This window comes from Xiphophorus maculatus, chromosome 17 (genome assembly GCF_002775205.1).
Source record: "Xiphophorus maculatus strain JP 163 A chromosome 17, X_maculatus-5.0-male, whole genome shotgun sequence".
Taxonomy (NCBI): domain Eukaryota; kingdom Metazoa; phylum Chordata; class Actinopteri; order Cyprinodontiformes; family Poeciliidae; genus Xiphophorus; species Xiphophorus maculatus.
In genome coordinates, this window is record NC_036459.1 from 6,454,759 (window position 1) to 6,477,961 (window position 23,203).

The 23,203-nt window shown below is 39.0% G+C and overlaps 2 protein-coding genes across 3 annotated transcripts; both read left to right on the forward strand.

Moving 5' to 3' along the window:
• Positions 1-406: 406 nt before the first annotated feature.
• Positions 407-14,049, forward strand: LOC102222980 (sortilin-like). 2 transcript variants are annotated; one of them, XM_023349768.1, is made up of 21 exons: positions 407-1,910; positions 2,152-2,214; positions 2,767-2,843; positions 2,920-3,016; positions 3,688-3,855; positions 4,007-4,080; positions 4,295-4,341; positions 5,060-5,196; positions 5,293-5,376; positions 6,321-6,381; positions 7,196-7,348; positions 9,447-9,544; positions 9,628-9,727; positions 9,805-9,979; positions 10,667-10,860; positions 11,349-11,541; positions 11,713-11,829; positions 12,268-12,409; positions 12,586-12,692; positions 12,768-12,856; positions 12,999-14,049. In XM_023349768.1, the coding sequence occupies exons 1-21, from the start codon at positions 1,635-1,637 to the stop codon at positions 13,022-13,024; spliced, it is 2,478 nt and encodes an 825-aa protein (XP_023205536.1). In that variant the 5' UTR covers positions 407-1,634; the 3' UTR covers positions 13,025-14,049. The 2 variants fall into 2 exon arrangements, with proteins under 2 accessions (XP_023205536.1, XP_014328671.1); XM_014473185.2 differs by having other exon boundaries at positions 408-1,910; positions 12,768-12,885.
• A 114-nt stretch (positions 14,050-14,163) lies between these two features.
• fam3c (family with sequence similarity 3 member C) lies at positions 14,164-16,894 on the forward strand. The gene is made up of 10 exons (XM_005810731.3): positions 14,164-14,268; positions 14,608-14,664; positions 14,748-14,852; positions 15,011-15,037; positions 15,472-15,595; positions 15,789-15,847; positions 15,935-15,985; positions 16,059-16,143; positions 16,234-16,360; positions 16,655-16,894. Exons 2-10 carry the CDS (start codon positions 14,649-14,651, stop codon positions 16,742-16,744), a joined length of 684 nt encoding a protein of 227 aa, XP_005810788.1. The 5' UTR covers positions 14,164-14,268; positions 14,608-14,648; the 3' UTR covers positions 16,745-16,894.
• Positions 16,895-23,203: the final 6,309 nt, after the last annotated feature.

Consider the following 23,203-nt stretch of genomic DNA (forward strand, 5'->3'; position numbering starts at 1 on the left):
CATGCACATCCGAACAACACTCATCCACCCGAAATGTCGTTTACGTGCTTCTCTTGGCTAGAGATTTAACCTGGATACAGCCGGCAGCAAGACAGCTGCACTTTGTTGGCGGGACCACTGTTAAATGTATCCTAATAGAAGAGTTTTTCTAGTGATAGAAGTTGCTTAAATATTTACTCCTTGTCAGTACATGTCCTCCCTTTCCACGTTTGCGTAAGCAAAAACAGGGCTGAAAACTTGTGCGTCAATTGTCAGAATATTTCTGCACATTATGCTCACCCAGGGCGATTATAGAAAGATCGACCATACGTGAAAAAACAGTCGACCCCATCTGTTGATTTCGTTTCTACAACAGAAGCAGGGACTAAAAATATATTTTAAACATTCAAAAAGTGCTTTTATTTAAAAGTGAAACCATATAGTCTATAGATTCATTTCACATAGAGTGTTAGTCAGTTGTTTATCTCAACCAATTTTGGTCATGAAACCCCAAAATTCAGTTTCTCAGAAAATTCTCACGTTATAGAAGACCAATAAAAAGATCCTTGTTGCAGTGCTTGGAGGTAAGCAAAAAAAAAAAAAAGATGTTCTATTTGTCCAGCAAATTTCAAGTGAATTTCAAGCTTTGTCATGGTTATTGAACCCCACGTTGATATATTTAGTAATGTGGGTGGGGTACAGAGTCCAGGTGGGATGAAATCTACATTTTCATGTAACTGATCAGCCAAGGAAAGCATGAAATGACCTTCTGGTAAATTTCTCTACCGACACGTTGACGTAATAACCCACCGTGAACCAGAACCAGCAGATAACACCGTCCTCTTCTTCTTGATTCTGCTTAATATCCAAATCCAAAAGATTTAAGATTACCAAGTTGCAATGCAGTCCTTTTAGTTTTTAACGCATGTAAGGCACTTCGTCCCGTGTCTCTGGTTCAGGAGTGGAACATGTCACTTAATTGAGCTTAGTTTCACTATCAAAACCTTTTTTTTCCATTAAACTTTCCACTAAAATGCTTGAATACGGACTTTTATCAACACACAGCTTTTTACCAACAACCTTTTGGAGCTTTCCCTGCTAGTGGAGGAAAACTCTAACTGTGAAAAACCACAATGTTGGGGAATGCGTTTAGTGTAACCCATAATAATCAAAATTCATTTAAATCCCCATATGGTATGTTGTCTCTTTACCTCATGGAAAGCATTGACTTTTGATGTTGTTTAAACCAACTGGAATAAAGGTGATGTAATAATACGAGGGCAAATGAAAAACATGGAGAAAAAAACTGTGAACAAAAAAAGAAACAATGCCCCTCAGAAAAGCAGAACCAGGATAAATAAATGCCTTTTACATCAACAAAAAGTTATGAAACATAAAAAAAAGAAGTACAAAAGAACGGTGGATGCGTTCACATCTTCTGCTGAAATTGAAATCCTTCCTGTAGGTCACATGGATGCGGGTGGGAGCACCTGCTCTCTTAACACAGCACTTTTTTATGTTAATGACCCGTTCAAGCACTCCCCACCCCCCGGGCTTGCTTTCATAGTGCAACACCTTCAGCTGAGACAGTCTCTGCAGGGACACAGGTCACTGTAACTCTTCCTTCCTCAGAGGTTTCCACTCTCTCTGCTGAAATGATCTGGACCACTGTGCTCCTCGGTAGGCTGTGCGTCCTCCACATTGCCCTCCTTCTCTTAGCCGAGGGGAACAGCAGCAGCAGCAGCAGCAGCAGCGGCGGTCCCTGGGGAAGGACGGTCACTTTCCGGCGGGACAAACAGGCCCCACGCCTCCAGAGGGACACCAGCAGCTCCACAGACTCTTCGAACCCTTCTCGAGATCCTAACTTCGCCTCCTGCCGGCTTCCCCTCACCCCGACCGAACACAAGATTCTGGATGATAACACACAGGAGGTGAGAGCATGAAGAGAGTCGCCTGTTAATAAATACTTAAGATTTATTTAAGCCTAGACATGCAGCACAAAAGAGAGGCTAATTAATGATTTTAAAAATATATTGATGTTTCTTTTTTTAAATTAAATGTATTCATCAGGCGATGTAGACTTAACCAAAAGAAGCAGAGGAGCATGGAAGAAGTTTGCATCATTATTGATGTAAATGATATTTGAACATTTTTGTCCTCTTTTTCTCTTAGACAGGGTTTAATGGTGATGACGGCTCCCACGTGATTCTCACATGGGTGGGCGATGGTACAGGAGTGAGTGTCCCATTTGGTCTTCTTCAGGCTCGCATGCAGCTTTCCATTTTAAAGCATAAATGTCCGGTTTGTACGAAAGTAGAAGCTGGCTGTTATTAATCAAACAAATATTGAAATAATCCAACTAGATTTGTGTGGTTTGCTCTGTAGTCATGCACCAAAAAAAACACAATAAACAATTAGAAACATTTTTGAACACATACTAAAACATAATCCATAACAAAACAGAGAGATACATACATGTATAATGATTCATATTTGTAGTATCATCTAATAAATTGCTATTGTAATGTTTTTAACATTACTTGTGAAACATAAACTCAAATATCACACACATAATAGCAAAGTTTTGAACTAATCTGATGGCTTCATTGCCACTGTTTGAAGTGGACCTGTGTGCTGCTTTTTGTCTGAAACAAACTTTTCATGATTATTTGAATAAAGAAATCAATACAACTCATTTTTATTGTGAGAGTTTGAAGAAACACTCTCATGAGTTTAGGGTTAATCTTAAGAATCGCCCCACTCACACAGTGTTTCTCCGTGTACCAGGTGATCCTGGTGCTGTCGACAATCAGCGCTCCGCTTGATTCTTACCTGGCGGGAGGCTCATCTCGACTTTACCGAAGGTGAGTCCAAGTTTAACCTGCACATTCCTTCTACTTATCACAGAGTTACAATAAATGTCCTTCTTATTCTCAACAGCACAGATTATGGCAAGTCCTTTCACGATATCTCCCACCGTATCAACCACACCTTCATCAAAGAGGAGCTTGGAATCAGTGTTGGACCAGGGAGCTCAGTGAGTTAACAGAATAGCCATCAGTTTGTTTGCGAAGTTTAAAGACAGTGTTGCTTAACGTGGGGATTTCTGTGTTGAACTAATAACCTCCTCCATCCTTCCGGTTGACACCATTCTAAGGATTGGGACATTGGGAACTCTGGGGAAACGCTGTGAGTTTCTAGAAGAAGTCGAACTGAAACAGAGCATTGCATGTGGTTGAGGATGTGCTGAAAAAAGTGTGAAGACACCTCCGTTGTTGTCAAAATCAACTCTACCAATGTCTTCTGTTTCCACACATCCAATCAGCGTGGCTGATTTTTTGTTTATTTTTTATTTTTTTGAGAAGCTGTAAAAAAATTTGATTAAAACCATAAAGTTAAATTTTGTTCTCAACTGACCAGAGTCCTTCGTCCAAATGATTACTTTGATGATGCTTTGAACAGTGGTTTTCTTCTAACCACTCCTCTCTGGAAACCAGATTTGTGGAGCAAAACGTTTCTGTACACTACATAATTATGCACAAAGTGTTGTTGATTCATTGAACAAAATTACCCCCAAAATAGTGTAGCATTATGTGTGTAATGTGGAAAAACTGTGAAAAGTTCAAGCTCTGTGAATAGTGTTTCTAGGCATTGTACGCATGATAACTGATACAGCTCATAACTGCTCTCCACCCATTTCCATTGCAGGTGATACTGACTGCAGACACACCCATTGTGGACAACCCTGGAGGGATCATCTTCACTTCTATGGATGCTGGAGCAACTTTCAAATCCACCCAGCTGCCCTTTCACCTGGATCAGTCCATTACTTACCACTTCTTCAACCCCGACTACTTGGTGGCCCTTAGCATAGACGTGAGTCTTTTAAACCTTTCACTTCCCTGCTCATGTTTTTCCGTCTGTGGTTTCATACGCCTCGTTTAATACTGTCAGCTGACACTCTGTCAACATGTCGAGAAGACACCTTAAAGAAAAAGCAAACACTGCTCTGTTTCTTGACTTGCAGGACGGTCTTTGGCTCTCGCTGGACTTTGGTGCTAGATGGACAAAAGTTCACGAGGGAGTGCATTCTTTCTCATGGTGAGGATAAACAGGAAACAGGGTTAGTCAGCGCAGATTAGAAGGCTGGGATTAAACATAATTACAAAGCATCTGGCTATTAGAGCATATTGCTTTGCAAGATGTCATACTCTACAGAAAAGGATAACCCTCCAAAAAAAAAAAAAAAAAAAACATCCGTTACAAGAATCTTGTGACATTCTGTGTAACTTTGGTAACTTCCTGTTTCCATCAGGGGAGCAGGCACAAATCTGTTCTTCAGCTGCAGCCGTGTTGATGCAGGTAAGAAGCAAGAAAGTTTTAAAAGGGAAGTCACAAATCTTTACTTGAAATGCCTTTTGGTAGTTTTATGGAGCAATGTCGACAGATGAGGGTATTTCCAGTTCTGAAAGAGGCTCGGAGGCTTTTAGAAAAAAAACCAACAGATTTATCAATGCTCAGCAGAGTCAAATAATCTTTTTTAATGGTTGTTTCATGTCAGACAGTCTCTGTCCACATGAAACCCTGAAAATTAAACTATTTTAACCCAGATCTGTAGCTCAATAACTTCAAACAAATTCACCTGAACAAAGACATTGAACGTCATATTTTGTCAGTTTATTTCTTCCTGGGCACCAAGAGAAAGTTTCCAAGGGAGGCTGACATGAGCTCCACCGGCCTCGGGGTTTTCCAACTAAAACCAAAAGCATAAACACAATTTAAATGATTTTATTATACCTGGGTTATCTATAAATAGGTGGGAAAGCTGAGCTGGCAGTGTGTCAAAAACCCTATCGTTATACTAGTTAGATGTGTAACAAATCACCTTCTCACCAATCACAACAGCAGGGTAAACTACAACAACAAATGTAATATATGTTAAAAAAAAATCACAACTTATTAGACATAATCACCTCAATTTAATGTAACTAGTCATTAAATTGTACCAATCGAGTTTTTACATAATGTGAAGGCTGACTAACTTACTAGGAAACAAAATCTAATTTTATTCTTTTATTAGTTGAAGCAGAAGAAAGAGGAGATTTAGTGTTGAAGAGGACGAGGGATTTGGGGAAGACCTTCACCATAATTCACGAGGACGTCTTCAGTTTTGGCTACATTGGAGCCTTTCTCTTCTTCTCTGTGATGGAGGACCCGGTAAGATGAAAGGACCCAACGTTGTCCTGTAGTGCTGTAGTGATTCGGCTGTCCTCCCTTGCTGTATGTCAGATAACACCGTGTTCGTTTCCCCAGAGGTCTCCTCGTGTCATGTATTTTTCATCAGACCAAGGAGAGACCTTCAGTCAGGCGCTTCTGCCTTCTGCGTCAACAGAGCAGGTAAGAAAGGCTTGGATTTGTGGCGTGGGATGTTCAGATCAGGAATTTTAGCTGCTGATCCAAATCTGTTTTCATTCCAGGATAGGTTTTTATCCACACATACTTGCATAAGCTTGTGCTGTTTTCAAGTGGGAGGCTAACATTAGCATGCTTACTGCATTTTGATAAGAGTCATCAATGATTCTCTTTATAACATTTCAATGTGGTTCAAGTTCATTGCGTATAGATAAAACTTACACACTTATTCTTATATTTCCTTGAGATGATAATTACTGCTGCTGTATAAGTGGATGTATTGGAATAATTTGAATTGGGGAAGTTTTTGTGGATTTGTGTGTGGGGGTGGGGAGGGCAGGTTCATATTAAGCTGTTTAATGCATCTCTTAAATTCTATATATATTTTTTATTTCCTCTTTCACTTGAGTTGAACACTTTCTTGATCACATACATCATAGTTTCAAAAACAAGAACTTTCAACCAGAAATACCACAGAAATCAGTGAAGATTTGAATCGATATCTTTTTTTTCCTGAAAGAGATATCAATTCATCTTTCTGCTTACTTTGGTGAAAACGGTGATTAAAAAAAACTGTCCTTCCAAAACAGCTTCAGATATTTGTCTTGTAAAAGTGCGTTCTAAGATTTCCAGATGCTGTGGTTCATTAGACGATGATTTACAGAAGCTGGTTTTAGGTAAAACTGGAAAGGCAACCTCTCCCTATTCCAACACTCCCTGAATGCACACCTGCCCCAATGAAACTCCTACCCGCACGTTGTGTTGACACCGCAAACACAGACGTTGGCACACGATGATTAGACTCTGTTTATAAAGAAGATTAAAGTAGTCATCAAAATGAAAAAAAAAGTTGCAGTTCTACATTTTTTCGCCCTCATACTGTCTCTCTCTCTCTCTCTCTCTCTCTCAATTTGTGCGTGTGTTTGCAGTTTTACTCCATCCTGGACGGAGACGAGGACATGCTCTTCATGCATGTGGACAACCCAGGAGGTATCACACAAAAACACGGGCCTGTGTTAATCTCTTCCTCTGAGACAGAACGCAGGCCCAGAAAAGCTAAAACGTGCCCGACTCATTCGCATTTGAAAATATATCTAAGCCACGTGACAGTTCATATCTTTTTTGGCTGCTTTTGTTTTTTGTGATGGAAAACATTGACAAGAAAGACTGAACTGGTTTCACTGGTTCTGTGACGCTGACAAGACATCCACGTCATTTGATAATTCGCCCAACTCCAGTTTCTAATTATTCCTCTCCTCTCCTTTCCTGTTGCCTTGTTTCCTTCCTTTGCTCTACACTTGTCTCACTAATTAAAGCTTTTGTAATTGTTTTCATATCAAGCCTACATCTGCTCCAGTTGGTGCTCTAAAATCAGCTCAGTGGGACTTTTGAACTGCAGAGATAAATAAGGGAGGCATGTGGGCAGCAGGGGGCCTTATCTCTTGTTGGCTGCAAGGAAGCAGAATTAGGTTGCGCTGCAAAAACTGGTAATCTTGCCTGTGGATCAGGGTGTTTCACAAGCAAGACAAGTACACACACTTCGTGACATCCCTCACACCTCTCAACCATCGTTGTCCTTCAAGCTTTTAGCCGACACGTGTATTTAAGATTCACACTCATAACACAGGCTTAATGACTTTCGGCCGCCTGGGGTTATCCTTTGTGTCGGTGTGTTAAAACCTGTACAGGTTTTCTGTACTAAATGTCACACCTAACGTGTTAACAAAAGATATACAACATTATCAAACCGTGGCCCCCACTTGACATTCCTGTTACAGCGTCATGTTGTTTGTTTTCATCTCAGACACCTTCTTTGGAACTATGTACACGTCAGATGACCGTGGAATATTGTTCTCCAAGTCGCTGGAACGACATCTCTTTGATGGACACAGGAAGAGCGATTTCACCAACATCACCTCACTGAGGGGAGTTTATCTAACTAATAAACTAGATATCGGTAAGTTTCTCTATCAAGCTCTTCTCTTCTACAGCCTGTTGATGCACAGGAATACCCAAAGTCAATTAAAAAAACATAAGCACACCTTCTTGCAGGCTGAAAGTTTAGGTTAAATAGTTAAAAATATAACTTGGTGCTCATTTGATTCTAAATTTAGATATGGAAGGTATCATTTCCATACATGATACCATAAAGGATCATTTCGCTTAAGTTAATAGTGGTTTATAGGCATTTGTTAATGCACAGGCCAGTAAATGTTCTGACAGAGCACTTCAATCATGTAGATTTGAAGACTTTGACTAGATCTGTGATTCTCAAACTTTTCATAGCAAGTACTACAGCCAGGGCTTGATTTAGGAAAATGTAGAGCTCTGGACTAGAGTGACTTTTGGAGGTCCACTCAGACAGGTTTCCTTTATGCATGCAAATTATAATCTATTTATTCTAAGACACACATTAAGGCCAAAAGGCTTTGTCCAGATGAAAATAGTCTTCAATAAACCCAACCCACATAACCAAAAATGTTACAAAGCATATGCCAGGCCCTTATGTGGCAATGTAGCACAGCCACTGAAGCCACAAACAAACATTGTGCAGTAGAGAATGTGCTTGTTATAGTGCATTCTCTTTGCCCACAAGGTTTGAGTTCCCAGTCAGTAATACATCAAGAACGTATGTATGGAGAACAGACAGTGGATCTTGTCAGCTGCTGAATATCTGTCATACTTCAAAGTCATAGTTGCCTGGATTATCATCAGCAGTCCTTTTTTCAACTTTCACTGAAAATGTTCCCCGAAAAACCTGATAAGGTGTCGAGCCTTTAAGCCTTTGATCACCGAGTAGCGAACTACTGTATGCTGTCTGCAGACCGTACCTGCTCTTTATAGACCCTTTATTTTGAACACACAGAGGGGATCAAGGCTTGCTTCATGTCTGCAAGTTACCATGGTTCTGTGGCCGCAAAACAAGACCAGACCCTAGCCCATCTGTCACCAGCTGGTTTAAGATCTTTGTGCTGATGTGTAGGCTTTATTGCTTTAATCAAACTCAAACTGTCAAACATCTGAAATTAATTTTTTATTTAAAGGCCCTTTAAATAAGGGCCTTTAGATGTCATGTGGCTTGTTCCAGATGCCATGTGGCTTGCTTAGAGACAGATTTGCAAACTGAAGCCGTTGTGTTTTCATCCCTTTTCTCATAGCAACCTTGCAGGCCATGCTGCTTTCTCTTCTTCTAATTGCACCCTAATGAGCGTTAGCAGTTCACAAGTTGTCTGGAGCCGTTTAAAGTTGTTGGGGGGGGGGGTTTAGGAGCTTCCCTGCGTAGTGCACCTGGTAAGGATGCTGGGCATTCACTGCTGGAAAAACCTGGCGGTTGGCAAGACTGTTATTCACTTGTGAATAACCTTTTTGCAAATAACTTGGAAAAACACTTCCAGATTGTTGGACAGCAGCACTTCTGTAAGATCATTTCTAATTCTTCACCAAAATTCACCACAGAAGACGATTCACAAAACTCCTGATTTTCTGGAGCTTCTCACGCTTCCCAAAGATAATTTAATCAATACAACTGAGCAGAAACATTTGGCTGATAGTGACCCTCACATTACCTTGAAGTGCTTTTGTTGTTGTTATCTTATAAACAGTGACATAGTAAGGTAGATTAAGGTCTGAAATTGTATCAAAATGGAATGATATAACTAAAATCCCCTACATTTTAGCTACTTCTATCAAGTAAAATCAATATTTTTGGTTATTCAAAGTTACCCCTGTTATAGATATACATTATTTAAAGGGTTTTTCTTAAGAAATGGAAACAAATACACCAAAGACTCCATGCATCCTAAGCTTTTAGGCATAGAAATACAATCTTAACCCCTAAATGAACAAAACTCCACCTGTGTTTTGCAAAGTTTTGGACTGGGTAATATTTTTGCTCTTCTGCCACCATATCTTCCTAAATACTCAATTGCATTTTAAAGCGGCTTGTCACCTTTTCATTTCTGTGCTCCCGTATTTAAACTATGAGTATTTACCTTGAACTGACATTAGATGAAATTAAAAACCAAACCTGACCTGAGAACTTTGTTCTGTTGCAGATGGTCGAATAAGATCTGTCATTTCCTTCAACAGAGGAGGAACATGGAGGCAACTGAAGAAACCCCAGAATGTGAACTGCGCAGACAATGTTAAGCGTGTATGTGAAGAAACATGTGGAAAAGGGGCTTTATTTCTTAGACTTCAGTTTCTAACTCTGGTTTTGTTGTCTATTTTTAACAGTGTAACCTTCACATTCATGGAGAACACAGTCGTAAAAACCGAATAGTTCCAATGCTTGCTCTGTCTGAGCCAACTGCCATTGGTCTCGTCATTGCTCACGGTAATTTGACGCCCTTTGTGTTGATTATGATTAGAATCTAATGTTATCTTAGATTATATTATCTTTTTCTCCATCAGGCTCTGTGGGTGATTCTCTATCATCATCTCAGCACCCAGATGTGTTTGTTTCCTCGGATGGGGGGTATAACTGGATAGGGACCCTTAAGGGCCCTCACCACTACAGCATACTAGACTCTGGGGGTCTCATAGTGGCTGTGGAGGTTCACCGTGAAGGACAAGTCAAGACCATCAAGTAATTAAAGAAATTACCAGCAGCTTAGGTTTTGGTTAAGATTGAAAAATAACACTAGCCAAAAAATAAATAAGCTGTGGTTTTTCAACTGTTTTAGGGTCATTTTGATGAGCTGAATCCAAAAATCGTGTTGGTTTTGCTCAATCAGGTCAACTTTGTGAGCTATGGATGCAACATGAGCATCAAAATGCATTACTTGTTCTCACATATGGATTGGTTTCCTGAGAATCTGGGCTCAATGAGTGATGAGCAGGAGGAGAGACTCCATCAGGACAGAAAAGATAGAGAATTTTGCACAATGAAGACGTAATGTTCAATTTACATGCACTTACCCTTATGAGTGTTTATTATTCAATTTACATAAAACCAAGTTTGTAACATCTAAGTAATACACTCTGTTAGAAAACAAGTTTTTTTTCTCCTAAAACTTTTTTGGAGGAGAAATATTAATGGAAATTAATTGATAAAGTCACAAAAATGTCATCAATTTAGTCAGAAGATCGGATTTCTCTGAATCAAATTAGAATAAAAACCTGACCTGACTGAGAAAAACGGGTGTCATTTTTGGATTCAGCGGTGCAAAATAGTCCTAATTCAGTTGAAAACACACAGACAGCTTCCAAAAAATATCTTTTTGTAGCTCAGTGTATCGAGTGCTTAAACTGTGCCAATGGCATTTCCCATCAGATTCTCCACTGACGAAGGCCAGTGCTGGAAGTCGTATAACTTCACTGAGCAGCCCTTCTTCTTCGCAGGCCTGGCCTCTGAGCCAGGCACCAAGGCCATGAATGTCAGCGTGTGGGGCTTCAGGCCAGAGGAAGACGGTCAGCCGATGTGGGTGGCTGTCACTATCGACTTCCAGAGCCTCATTACCAGAGAATGTAAGTCAAGAATGACGAAAAATGGGGAACTCCCCTAGGATCACAGACAGTAAGTTTGCTCTTTTCCAAATCTCATGCTGAGTATTTGTAGGACATGCTGCCACATAGTGGTGAGTGTAGCAATTGTTTTATTTTATTTTTTTAACTGTAAAGAGAGTTTTTGAACTCATTACTGTACAAAGATAATTTTAGAAAATGTACCAAAAAGTCAATGTTATACAAGAACAATGTCCAGGTTAAGGTTCACAGTTCAGCTACGCCTCAACTGTTTTTAAAATGAGCTTAAAAATAAAATTACTAGTGTACTCTTATGATGATCTAACAGAAAAGTCCAGAGCATCACAGATCCTCTATTGTACTAAACATTGAACGCAAGGCATTTTTCTACAAATTCATCTTTTTGTTTTTTACGCTAAACCCTCTCATAGCAAAGGATCACTGCAAGTGATAGTTACACAGGTATTGACTTTGATTTGATCTATTAATAGGTAATAAGAAGGACTATGAAGAGTGGCTGGCTCATTCTACAGACAAAAGGAACTCAGAGAGAAATGGTTGTGTCCTTGGTATGAAGGAAACCTACAGGAGGCTGAAGAAGCAGTCTGTGTGCAGAAATGGGCGAAACTTTGTGGTCACCAAGAAGCAAATCCCATGTCCATGCACCAGAGAGGACTACTTATGGTATGTCAATTTGTTTGTTATCGCTTAAATTATAGACATTTCATACTCAACAAGTGGTTAAGTGCATAAATTAGCTTCACCAAAAACGACATCTCAGTCCAGGTTTGTATAAGGGAGGGTTGTGTTGTGCTGCTGGCATTTTTGTCAACATCTTATTGTCTTTGAAAACAGTGACTATGGCTACTATCGTCACGTGAACACCTCGGAGTGTGTGAGACAGCCAAATACTCCAAACAAAACCTTTGAGATGTGTCTGAATGGAGAGGAGGATGAGCTTCTGACTGCTGGGTAATAATCAAAGCTATTTAAATGAAAGGTTATGTCTTTTCATGCATGACTAGGTCTAACTATAGAAATATTTATACCCTAATCAAGAAATTGTGACTACTCTTGAAAAGTGATGATAAGCAATGCTCTCAGTTATTTTGGGGCATAAGTCTCAGTTTCTAGACTTGTGAAGTTGGTCGAGAGACTAAAAACTGAGACAAGCTGCAGCAAAGGGTGGTTTTAAATACTAAAAAATATTGGCTCAGTGGGGCGTTTTCAAATGCATGCCACACCATTCACATTTTCGTGAAACGTTTACACAGAAAATATAGCACAGCTCAAAAGCGTGTATTATTTTCTTACAATTTCACAATTAACAGCTTCTTTGTTTTGGTCTATCACGTAAAATCTTAATAAATGTGACAAAGCAAGGACACCGTCTTCTCACAATGTTTGCAGGTACCGAAAAGTCCCAAGTGACAAGTGTCAGGGTGGGTTCACTCCTCAGGGTGTGGTGCAGACAATCATCCGACCATGCGGGGTTAAGCCCAGCCCTGACCCTTCAGCTAAGTCCACATCAGTTGGACACTTTGACACACCAGTAAGAACAGTTTTAGTGTTAAAATGTTTGTTTGTACTCTGTTCTTACTGATTAGAGTTCTCTTATATATATATATATATATATATATATATATATATATATATATATATATATATATATATATATATATATATATATATATATATATATAATTTTTTTTTTTTTTTTGTTTCCAGAAAGAAAGGCTTGTCCTGATCCTGGTGTCTGTAGGAGCAGCAGTTATTGTTCTAGTGGCTGTCGTCTCTGCAGTTCTTGTTGTCAAGAGAGGTGTTTATAGGACCAGGTGAGTTAGACATACACACTCCCAGCATGCAGCTTTTACCCCTTGAGTGTAAGCAGATGACTGTGGTTTCTGCAGGATGCCAGCGTATCGTTTCTCTAACCTTCGCATGCAGGATGATAATAATGACATCACAGCAGAGCTCGGGAGTGCTGCCAGCAGCAACGGTACGGCTTGCCAGCACGACTCCGATGTGGTACGAGTACTTCAGGATAGTTTTGGGACTTTTTCTCAAATTTTTAGAGGTTTGTGAATCAAAAATGTCATTTTCACTTATTTACTAATACGCTTACGCTTTTGTTTTGTCAGGATCTTCTCGAATGACGCATGGCTGAAACTGAAGAAAATGATAATTGAAATTGGTCCCACAGAAGACAAAAAACCCCTGCTCTAACTACGAATGTAAAAATCATAAAAATAATAATTGTTAACTTATTAAGTTCAACTATTTTGTGCCTTGTGTACATTTTCTTTATTTGTACAGTATTTTTCTATTCTATTTTATTGACCGTTTTGCAAATATTTCAGCTTTAAACTGTAAAAACTCTTAAAGGTTTTATTTATGTCTTTACCTTTTTGCTATATTTAATGCTTTGAAATATTGTTGCTCGCATTGGATACCCTCCTTCACAGAAAGAAAACATTCCAAGCAATAACACGTGTCGAATGTACCAAGAAGACCTGCAGGGGGCGTTGCGACATGTTCCGTATTTCTCAAAACAAGCGAGAAAATACAGGAAGTTGGTTAAAACAAAGATTTTGTTCGACAGATGCATCACTCGTATAGGGACGTTTATTTGGATTGAATTTTTTTTCTCAGGGATTTAGATTTAGGGCCAATAAATAAAACATTTTTAAATAATATGCTCAGCAAATTATTTAAATTCCTTTCTTTAAAAAAAAAAAAGGTTTATTCATTTTGATAACTGCTCTTGCTGAGAACATATATATAGTTTTTAAATTTGATACAAAAAACCAACTTTCTTTTTGTGAATATTTTTAAGTCAGTGTTTTCAGACAGTTATATAAATAGAGTAAAAGGCTCATACTTGTGAAGCTGCTGCTAAACGGACTCTAATAGAAGATTAATTGAACTTCTTATTTATTCTTCATACATTTTTACCATATTTTATATCTTTATTGAATATGTTAAATGTTGTGGAAAATAAGTGTTTTTTCTGTTCATTTAGGAATTTTTTTTACAACTAGAATTTCTTTTTTGATGGATGTTTTTGCACTAGCTTCACGCATGAAAAAGGAGAAAGGAAATAGGAACAAAAAGCGAATATCTTGTTTTTGTAACTGACTGAAAATACCCTAATGTACAAGACCAGCCAAATAAAAATAATAATAAAATACTTTTACAAACTTTCAAAGTGTCCTTTCTTGTCCATACCCAGACCCATTCAATAAGTTTGTGTAATTGAAAAGATCCGTCTTTATGTGTCCATGTTTTTCTGGAGAGAGTGACGCATCTTCACCTGTTTTCTTCGGCTTGGGTAACAGGAAGCTTCGGCGCTATCAGTCTGTCGGTTAACTAGTCTCTTAAAGAAGTTTAAATCCAGCTGAGCTGGAGTCGGTAAGTAAGAAAAGTTGTTAAAGCATTTAGTAATCCCGAGCTGCAATCATTTTTGCAGATAGAGTCGGAGACACAAAGCCAGTTCAGCGATTAAAGCTGCAGTTTGTGCTAGTTAGCGTTTACGAACAGCTTGCTTGCTGGTAGTCAGCGTCATATCCAACGAGTTGTGTTTTAGTTGCCCTTACTTGGATAATAACGCAGGCCGAAGGTGGTTATTATTAGTTATTAACAGGCCACAACTTGTTAGCCGCAGCTAACGTCTTAGAGTGAGCTTCCGTCTTTGTTGCGCAGACGTAAAAACACAAAAGCTGATAAGAAAAATTGTTTCCCAATTTTAAGGTTGTTGGTTGTGAAGAAAACGTGGCGGGAGGCTCGCTAAGATGTTCAGGGCTAGCGGTATGTACTAAATAAATGCATTCATGATTATTATTTTTTTTTTAAATAAAGTTTTTAACGCTCTGTATGTGTTTACCTCGCAGGCATTTTGAAGTCGGCGGCGCTCATCTTAGCGTTCCTCCTTGCTGTCTTTCTGGCTTTTCAGCTGCTGGAGATAAACGTGGAATTCAAACTAGGCAGCGTGATGTGTGAGTGACGGATTTTGTCCTTTTTATGTGTTTTTCTGCTGGTTGTTAAGCATCGCTGACCGTAAAATAGATGTGGAAATCGTTCTTTAAGAACTAAGGGAGGGCTTGTGATGACTGACGTTTGTCTTACTCACTTTTTTCGCTTTTCTGTTTTTTAGCCAGATCTTTGCCAGAAAGTGAAGCTCGTACGTATTCCCATCTTTCATTCTGTTTTTGCATAATCACTGCTGTGAAATGATGCAGAGTCCGATGTTTAAAAGCCTTAAAATAAGATAACTTGTTGTATTATTGTAATACTGAAAGTCTTGGAAAAATCCATCCTTTAACTTTAGTAATTCAGCATGATAATTATTAGTGTGCTTGCAATAAAAACACTTTATCTACATTTTTCTGAGGTTGCAGCATACAAAGAACAATTTTCTGAGAGTTTATGATGCCTGCTTCACTTCTAGATTTATTACTTACTGTACTTTAGACTAAAGGTTGGATTTTGTTCTTCATTGAGCGTTTATGATTCAATAAAAAAAAAAAAAAGTTCAAGCCTCATTGCACATCGTTGCCATAGCTACTGGTGTCTGTATTTATAGATTGATGTGGTATTTGCTGCCTGTGCTTGCAGACACAAAGCCAGCTGTGCATAAATGTGGACTTTCCAAGGCGTGTCCACCTGGACACATGGCCTTCAAGCTGACCAGCGGAGCTGCCAGTGTGGTCGGCCCCAGAATGTGCCTAGAGGACAAACTGTAAGTGGAATTCAGTCGATAAAATAATACTGCAGAAAGCATTATACACACACACACAGTTTGTAGTATCAACATGCTTTTTTTTTTTTAACCTTTTGTAACTCGTATGTTGAGTGATGACGACAACAGGTCGCGTCAGGGGGGAAAAAAACGATGAGCTTTAATCATGCGATTCTTTGACTTTGTGTTGTAGATTAATGAGCAGTGTAAAGAACAATGTTGGGAGAGGGATCAATATCGCCTTGCTCAATGGTACGACACAGCCTTCCAAACTAAAATTTGTAATTTCACATGTAAATTTCTAGTTTTATTTCTAAATATTTTTTTTTTTCTCGCCAGGAAAAACAGGAGAACTAATAAAGACAGCTTATTATGACATGTGGGCAGGAGGTCAGTATGTATTTTCGCATTAGGCATATAAAGATATTTGCACTGTGCTAACTGGGTCTGTAACCCTTTATAGACGTGGCTCCATTTATTAAATTTCTCAAAGAAATTGAAGATGGGACAATCGTAATGATGGCTTCATTTGATGACTCAGCATCAAAGTAATGGATTCTACAAATTCAACTGATTTGAATTAGATGTGCTGGAGTTGTTCTTGTTTTTTTTTTCATGTTATTTCTTCGGTTCTTTAGACTCAATGATGAAGCCAGGAAGCTGATTGCAGATCTGGGCAGCTCGGCTGTGGGGAACCTGAGCTTCCGGGACAACTGGATCTTTGTAGGAGGGAAAGGCATCAAGACCAAAACCCCATTCGAACAGGTAACGTCACCTCGCCACAACCTTCATGCATCTTCTCCTCTCATTGTTTTCATTTCCAAATGCCAACGGTCAGGAGTTTCATTTGGGTTGGTTCCAGTAGAAGTTCACATCCCACTGAGCTCACAACACCCTGAAGATGCCCACGTCCATTTATGCCTCTTCAGCATCCATATTTGCCCCATGAAGTCTGGTTTCTGTCTTAGTGTTGCTTACCTAAGAAAAATGAGCCCTGCCTAGCGTAGCTAATACCTATTCAGGTTTGTTATGAATTTCTTTTGTCTCTCCTTTCTTCAGCACATAAAGAACAGTGCCGACACGAACAAATACGAGGGCTGGCCCGAAGTCTTGGAGATGGAAGGCTGCATACCGCAGAGGCAGACCTGATCCCACTGGTGTAGTTTCACCTGTTCAGCCGGTCTGTCCTGCTGTCTCAGTTCGGATTGGTCAGATGTCTTTCCATTTGAACCTAAAGCAGATTTGGACGCCGCTTTTCAGTTTGAAAAAGAGTAATAAACTACAGAGCGGGAGAACAGACGCCGTCACCGTCTTGCATCTTTGTTATAGATGGATGCTTTAAATGGGACGGAAAATAAAAGTGCAGTGAAGCAAATTGGTTCTGTTATTCTCATCACACTTCTTATATTTAGAGCCCAAAGACCTGGCGTTGCTAGACTGTTGAGGTTTTGCACTGTTCATTAATTAGTGTCACTGCCTATTTTTTGTAGTTAGGAACTAAACTTTCTATATTCTACAAGCTGCCTTAATCCATTTCATATGTTTTGTAGCTAACAAGCGTGGTAAAAAAAAAAAATTCTTCTTTCCGGAGTTGTTTAATTTTTTAGAAAATTATCATTTTGATTGTAATCAAGCATACCAAATTCACTGTGCAATATGTAAATATTTCTATAGACCAAGTGTTGGATTCAAAAGATTTAATTTAAAAATATTACAACAGTAATATAAGTTCTTAGAATAAATAAATGATAATGAGACTGTTCTTTGTCCGAGTTTCTTATTTGGTGAATTGCTTGTACAGAAAGGCTAAGTCCCACTCAAGTTAATTAAGGTGACTAGTAATGAAAACTCAGGTGGAAAATATGGCTGCTGCGTAATAATCACGAACTTGTTTTGATTACAAGTTTACAGTTAAGCTGTAGCTCCAGAAGATGAAATGCTACAAACAAGACTCCAAAGTTTTATTCTAGTTAATGTTGACTGGCAGAGTGGGGGAACCTCCCTGATGATGATGGAACCTTTTCTTTCATTTGAACAATGGAGCTTCAGCTTGCACAAGGACATCAAACCTCGGCTGCAGGTGGCGATTTGAATAGGCCAGCGCTGCAGTTCGCAATTCCAGTCTGACAAAGGAAGAGAATACGCCTGTTGTTTGGACCGTTATTTGTATTCTCTTGATCTAAATCTCCATTTAGAAATTCTTTAGAAAAGTTATCTGTTTGCGTGCCGTGGTGGCGTAGGGAATAACGCGACCCATATTTGGAGGCCTTGAGTCCTCTACGCGGCCGGCCCGGGTTCGACTCCCGGACCTGGCAAGATTTGCTGCATGTTTTCCCCCTCGACTTTCCCCTTCCTGTCAGCCTACTTTCGGATAAGGGACACTAGAGGGGTTAAAAAAAAAGAAAAGTTATCTGTCCCACATGTTAATGTCCCTCTTTAAGCTATCTTTACGACAAAGACACACTGATAAGATTTTGTTTAGAAATGTATTTGAAAGATAACCGACAAGCCAAACAACTTAATCTAACCTAAAAGTTCAGTTTTGTTTGTTTTTCTGAGCTTAAGATGGTGTTAACATTTTTTCCACAATGGTACGTCTTTTTTCACGGCAGCCAGGTTTCTGCCAGATAAAAAAGTTTTAAAAATTTTATAACAAAATAAAATCCCTCTCAAACATGTATTGTAAGCAGTGGTGTCCCCAACAGTTGTGTGGAAGATGTCAACATAATTTGTGCAAATATGTATGATAGTTTTCTGAAGATGAATAGTGGAAAAGATAAGTTTTAACTTGCTGCCAAATACTTTTTCATATCCTTACGCCAGCTTTTTAGTAGTATATACTCAGTACATATATTTCTACTTAAAAACATAAACCTCACTAAATCAAACATAGCAAAGTACTTTATAAAATTCTGCAGCTTTTGGTTTCAATACGTCACCCTGACAGTATTAGTGGCTCTCTATCTGGCCACCAGATGGCCCCTTGTGTTCACAAAATTTTAAACTCAGATTCAAATTATCTTTATTTTGGTAAACTTACAACAACAAAAAAGAAACAACTTGAAACTATTTTACAATTATTAAAAAAAAAGGTATAGACTGAAGCCCAAGGCTTATTGTTGCCTATAAACTCAGCATTCTACAATCAACTGTTTTAATACTTTTACTTCGGAGTATAATGCTGTGTGCAATTCACATCATTATACAGACTAATCTTATCTGTTAAACAGGTCACATATCTCTTATTTTGTTGCATCATATTCATGTTTTTATGAGCATATATTTTTTCCAGTTTCTTATCTCGTTCCTCTACAAAAAATGACCGACAGGAGGCGCTATTGCACTATATTTTAATCAAACCCTGTCTCATCTGTTTTGTTGCGTCTTCACTGTTTAGTTGAGCTACATGTAAACAGCAGGGAAGAGCGTGTTTTTTTTCCTTTGTCTAGTTAAATATATAAATATCAAATCTGACAAATATCTCTGTGGGACATTTTATCGATGATGCATAGAGCTGTCCCTTATGTCAGTTTAAAAACTGATAATGTTTTCTGATAAAGTGTAAAAACTGCTGATTTTGGTTTAATTTTAGCATCAGACAAGACCAGAAGCCTTATGAAAAGCATAAAATACATACAAATATCAAGAATCTGTGGGGAAATCTCATTAATATGTTAAATTGTTTTTACCACTCTACATGCTGGTATGTAAGAAAGGATTTGATCTGCAGCGTCCCACTCCGTCCTCACCTTTCCGTCCTCCCTGTCATCTGAACAGCATTCACCTATCCTATCATCCTATCAGTGCAGCAGAAGAGGGAAAGACTCTGCTGCGCTTCCTCTGATGTCACCCAAACTCCACACGCCATTCCCTACCATTTTCCATTTACCGTCTGTGTTTTCACAGGCCTGTAAAGGAAGGCAGCGGCTATGTTGTTAGCGGTTCCCCCTGTTACTGGGAATGTGGAAACAACACACTTATTTCCATTGTAAAGAAATATATGTGCTGGTGTGCAGGACGTGCGTGTCCTCATTGCTCTCTCTCATGTGGGCAGAATGCCTTCAGAGCTCCTGAAAACAAAGTGTAGGAGTGAAGCTGTCTTATGTAAAACAAGCTAACTGGTGCATGATGTGTGAATCCAGCCCATCTCCATCTAAGCATCATGTAAAAGCACAGAATTATAAATACAGGCAGCCTATAGAATCTGTTTCTTTACTACTTTTGTCTTCATGCTCTCAGTATAAATCGTCCCAGTGAACAAAAGATGGCCGTCTCTGTAGAGCTCAAAGTTCTCTGTGACCCCTTGACTGTTGCCCTTTGACCGCCTGACCAAAAACACTCCTGCTGCTGTTTGTCGGACAGAAAACTTTTGAGGAGTTCTTTTGGTATGCCTATGAACCCTTTGATAAAAATTCTCCGGCATGCCAATATTCCAAAAGGCAGACATAACCGAAACACTAGGCAGGCTGTTTTATAACTGCCCTCCCAACATACATGAATGCACACACTGATCCAGGCAGCTGTGTTTACACTCTGTGGGTCTGTGGGAACTTCCTGCAGACCTCAGCACAGACACCACGGAGGCCAGCGATGCTCACACGGATCGATAACTGATTTTATGGATCCTTGAAAACTACTCTACATATAGTGGAACTGAACCTCTTTGTTGTCAATGAGAAGGTTGATGCGCTGCGTTTTTTTTTTTTTACTTCTGTGTTTTTCTGTAAACCAAAGTTTACATAGGAGTAATGTGCTCAGAATGAAAACATCTTAAAGTTTTTTGCCGTTGGTAATGTCTAACTTGGTCCCTCACTCGTGTACATGCATGCTCTCTTTGGTCTTGGGTGGAAAACAAAGATTTCATTCATTGCCATCATCTTGATTTTCTGCAGCACAGCTGCAGCTCTGGGTCAGGAAGCAGAGGCGGATCGGATCACTGCTGGTGAAGAACTTTAGACCAGTGTAAGCGTGACCTTTAGAAACCACAAACCAGTCTGAGTTTGCTATGCCGCTGTTGTGCAACAGCAGCAACCTTGCCTAAGGAAGCGGGTATAATTGCATGAACTTTATGGAAGGTTTGAAAGACATTTATCAGTTTGGGCATGCCATAGGATGTGCAGAAAAAGAAATTTATAAAAATGTAACATTTAGCATTTGTACTTGAGTTTAAAAATGAAAAGATCCTTTTTCAGTTTTGCAGAAGGATTGGAGCCTTTTCCAGTGAGAGGGATGGCATATTCGCAAAGGAACATAAAGACAAATATACACACAGAAACCAAAAATAGAGTTGCCAATTAAGCGAAGATGCTTGTTTTGGACTGTGGGAGGAAACCAGAACGCCCAGAGAAAACCCCCACACACACAAACACAACCCAGGGAGGCCCCAGCTGGGAGTTGACCTATAGCCCTCTTGCTGTGAGTAGGAGCAGTGCAAACTTGCAACTATTTAATATTACTGGGTGCCTTGCAGAAATATTCAAATCTCTTTCATTTTTTCCCCCCAATTCTCTCATGCTACAGCCAAAAAACTCAATGTATTTTATTCAGATCTTATGAGACAGATAAAAAAAAAAAGCAGTGCAATAACTAAGGTTCGTGGTTTTCGAAGTTATTTCGCTAGTAAACCTCTGAATATATTGTGGAAATTCATTCACCCCTTTACTCTGATGCCCCTGAATAAAATCAAGGACCAAATACCGCATTCAAAAGTCACGTAATTAGAAAGCAGAGTCCGCCTGTGAGTGATTCATTCCAGGCCGAGGGTAGATTCAGATTTTAATCACTGGTATTTTGTAATAAGTAAAGAATTAATAAAATAAAAACAATTTTTTTTACAAGTGTTTATACGTTCATTCGTAGTGTTGAGTACCAATTAGCGTACCTGCATCAAATCATTCCCCTACATCTGATTTTTATAAGAACATATAGATAGATAATATTTTTAGTACAGGGAACTAGTTTGCTTTATCTTTTATAGCCGTCTAGAACGATTTTGTTGCATCCAATAAAAAGATAAAGCGTTGGACTTCATGGTTGTTTTCTTGTCTTTCATGCAGACTCTGTGGAAGAATATTGTTTACGTGGCTTAAGGACTCCTGACCGCAAAATCTGCCTCATACATTATGCAATAGTCTAGACGAGAGTCCTTTTAACTTTTCCTGATCGCGCTTCTCCGTCCTTAAACTGTGAATTCATTCCAAAGAAACGGATAGCACAACAGCAGCCTGTACTCTTCTTTTTGTGCTGCGTTTGCGTTACTAATATCAGTTTACTGCACCCCTCATAGAAGCTGTGAAAACATAATAAGAAGATTAGATTTAGAAAAGTTTCCAAAAAAGAAAAAAGAAAAGAAAAAAAAAAAACTCATTTACAATTGTCATACACAGCAGGCAATTGTTAAATCAAAATGATATCTTCCGGAACATTTTATATCTTAAGCTCAACAATGAGTAGTTTTCAAACTGAAGAACACCACAGTAACCCAGATAATAATACAGTATGTGTACATGATTTCTGCTGTTCTCAGCTTTTAAAATAACCAGAAACAAAAGCCTCCCCAGCCCCAGTCTGAGTCAAAACCTGCATGCAGGGATGAGCAGTGTTTAACTGCACCATAGTTTCAACATCAGCAGTCTTCATGCAGTCTCAGTCATAATCATGGTGTGCTGCAGCAATGAAGAAAATGTTTAACAAAAAGGAGGTTCCAGACATGGGTGGGCTTCTTTGTTAGGGACCGACCCTGGGTTGTGGTTTTACCAAGTCATGCGTAACAGTGACTGTACAGTGCACACCTTCTTTAATGTCCCCCCCCCCAGTTTGGGGCCTTTCTTAGAATAGTTTTTCCTTATTTAACAAACATTTTTAGAAGATTTTTCTTACAATCTAAATTTAGATAGTGTTTCAAAAGTATTCATACCCCATGAACAGATTCACATTTTTAATCTTTCTTTCATTTTGTGTGTTGGACCCAAACAAAGTGGAGCGTAGTTTGAAAGAAACATCTTCCTCCTAAATTTGAAGATAAAGAATCATTTCTAAGAAAAGTTGAAAATGTATAACAAGCATTTGAATTCAAACTTCTCCAGATCGAGCTACGATAACAAAATTGCAATGCTCTTTTTGTTGTCTTAGAGCAAACTTCTCCCTGGCAGTATCATGCAGGTCATGGTGGATGCAAAGATAGCAGTTGTCAATCAGAGAAATATTTAGATGAAGCTAAAATCATATGACTGCAGTTTGTTTTTCATTCTTGTTGGAGCAGTTGATGTTGGCACCTCCTTCCTGATAACATCACTCAGATGGAAAGCTCCATCTGGACGTTGCAGTTCCGTGCTCCGCCCAGTCAATGTGAGCGAGTCTGTTTTGTCTTCTACAATGGGAAACATTCCAATCTAGACGATTTTTATCTTACGGTTTTGTTTTATTTTTTAACATAGTTCTAAAATAAGAATGAAATGTCTGTTTTAAGACAAGTGAAATAAAACTAACCATTTAGAATGCTTCATTTTGACAGCGCAGACAGACAATGCAATGAACATAGATAAGGCGGATCGGTTGGTCTTGAAGGATTTCCTCTTATTGTACAGCTGCTTGTCTTTCTAGAATGAC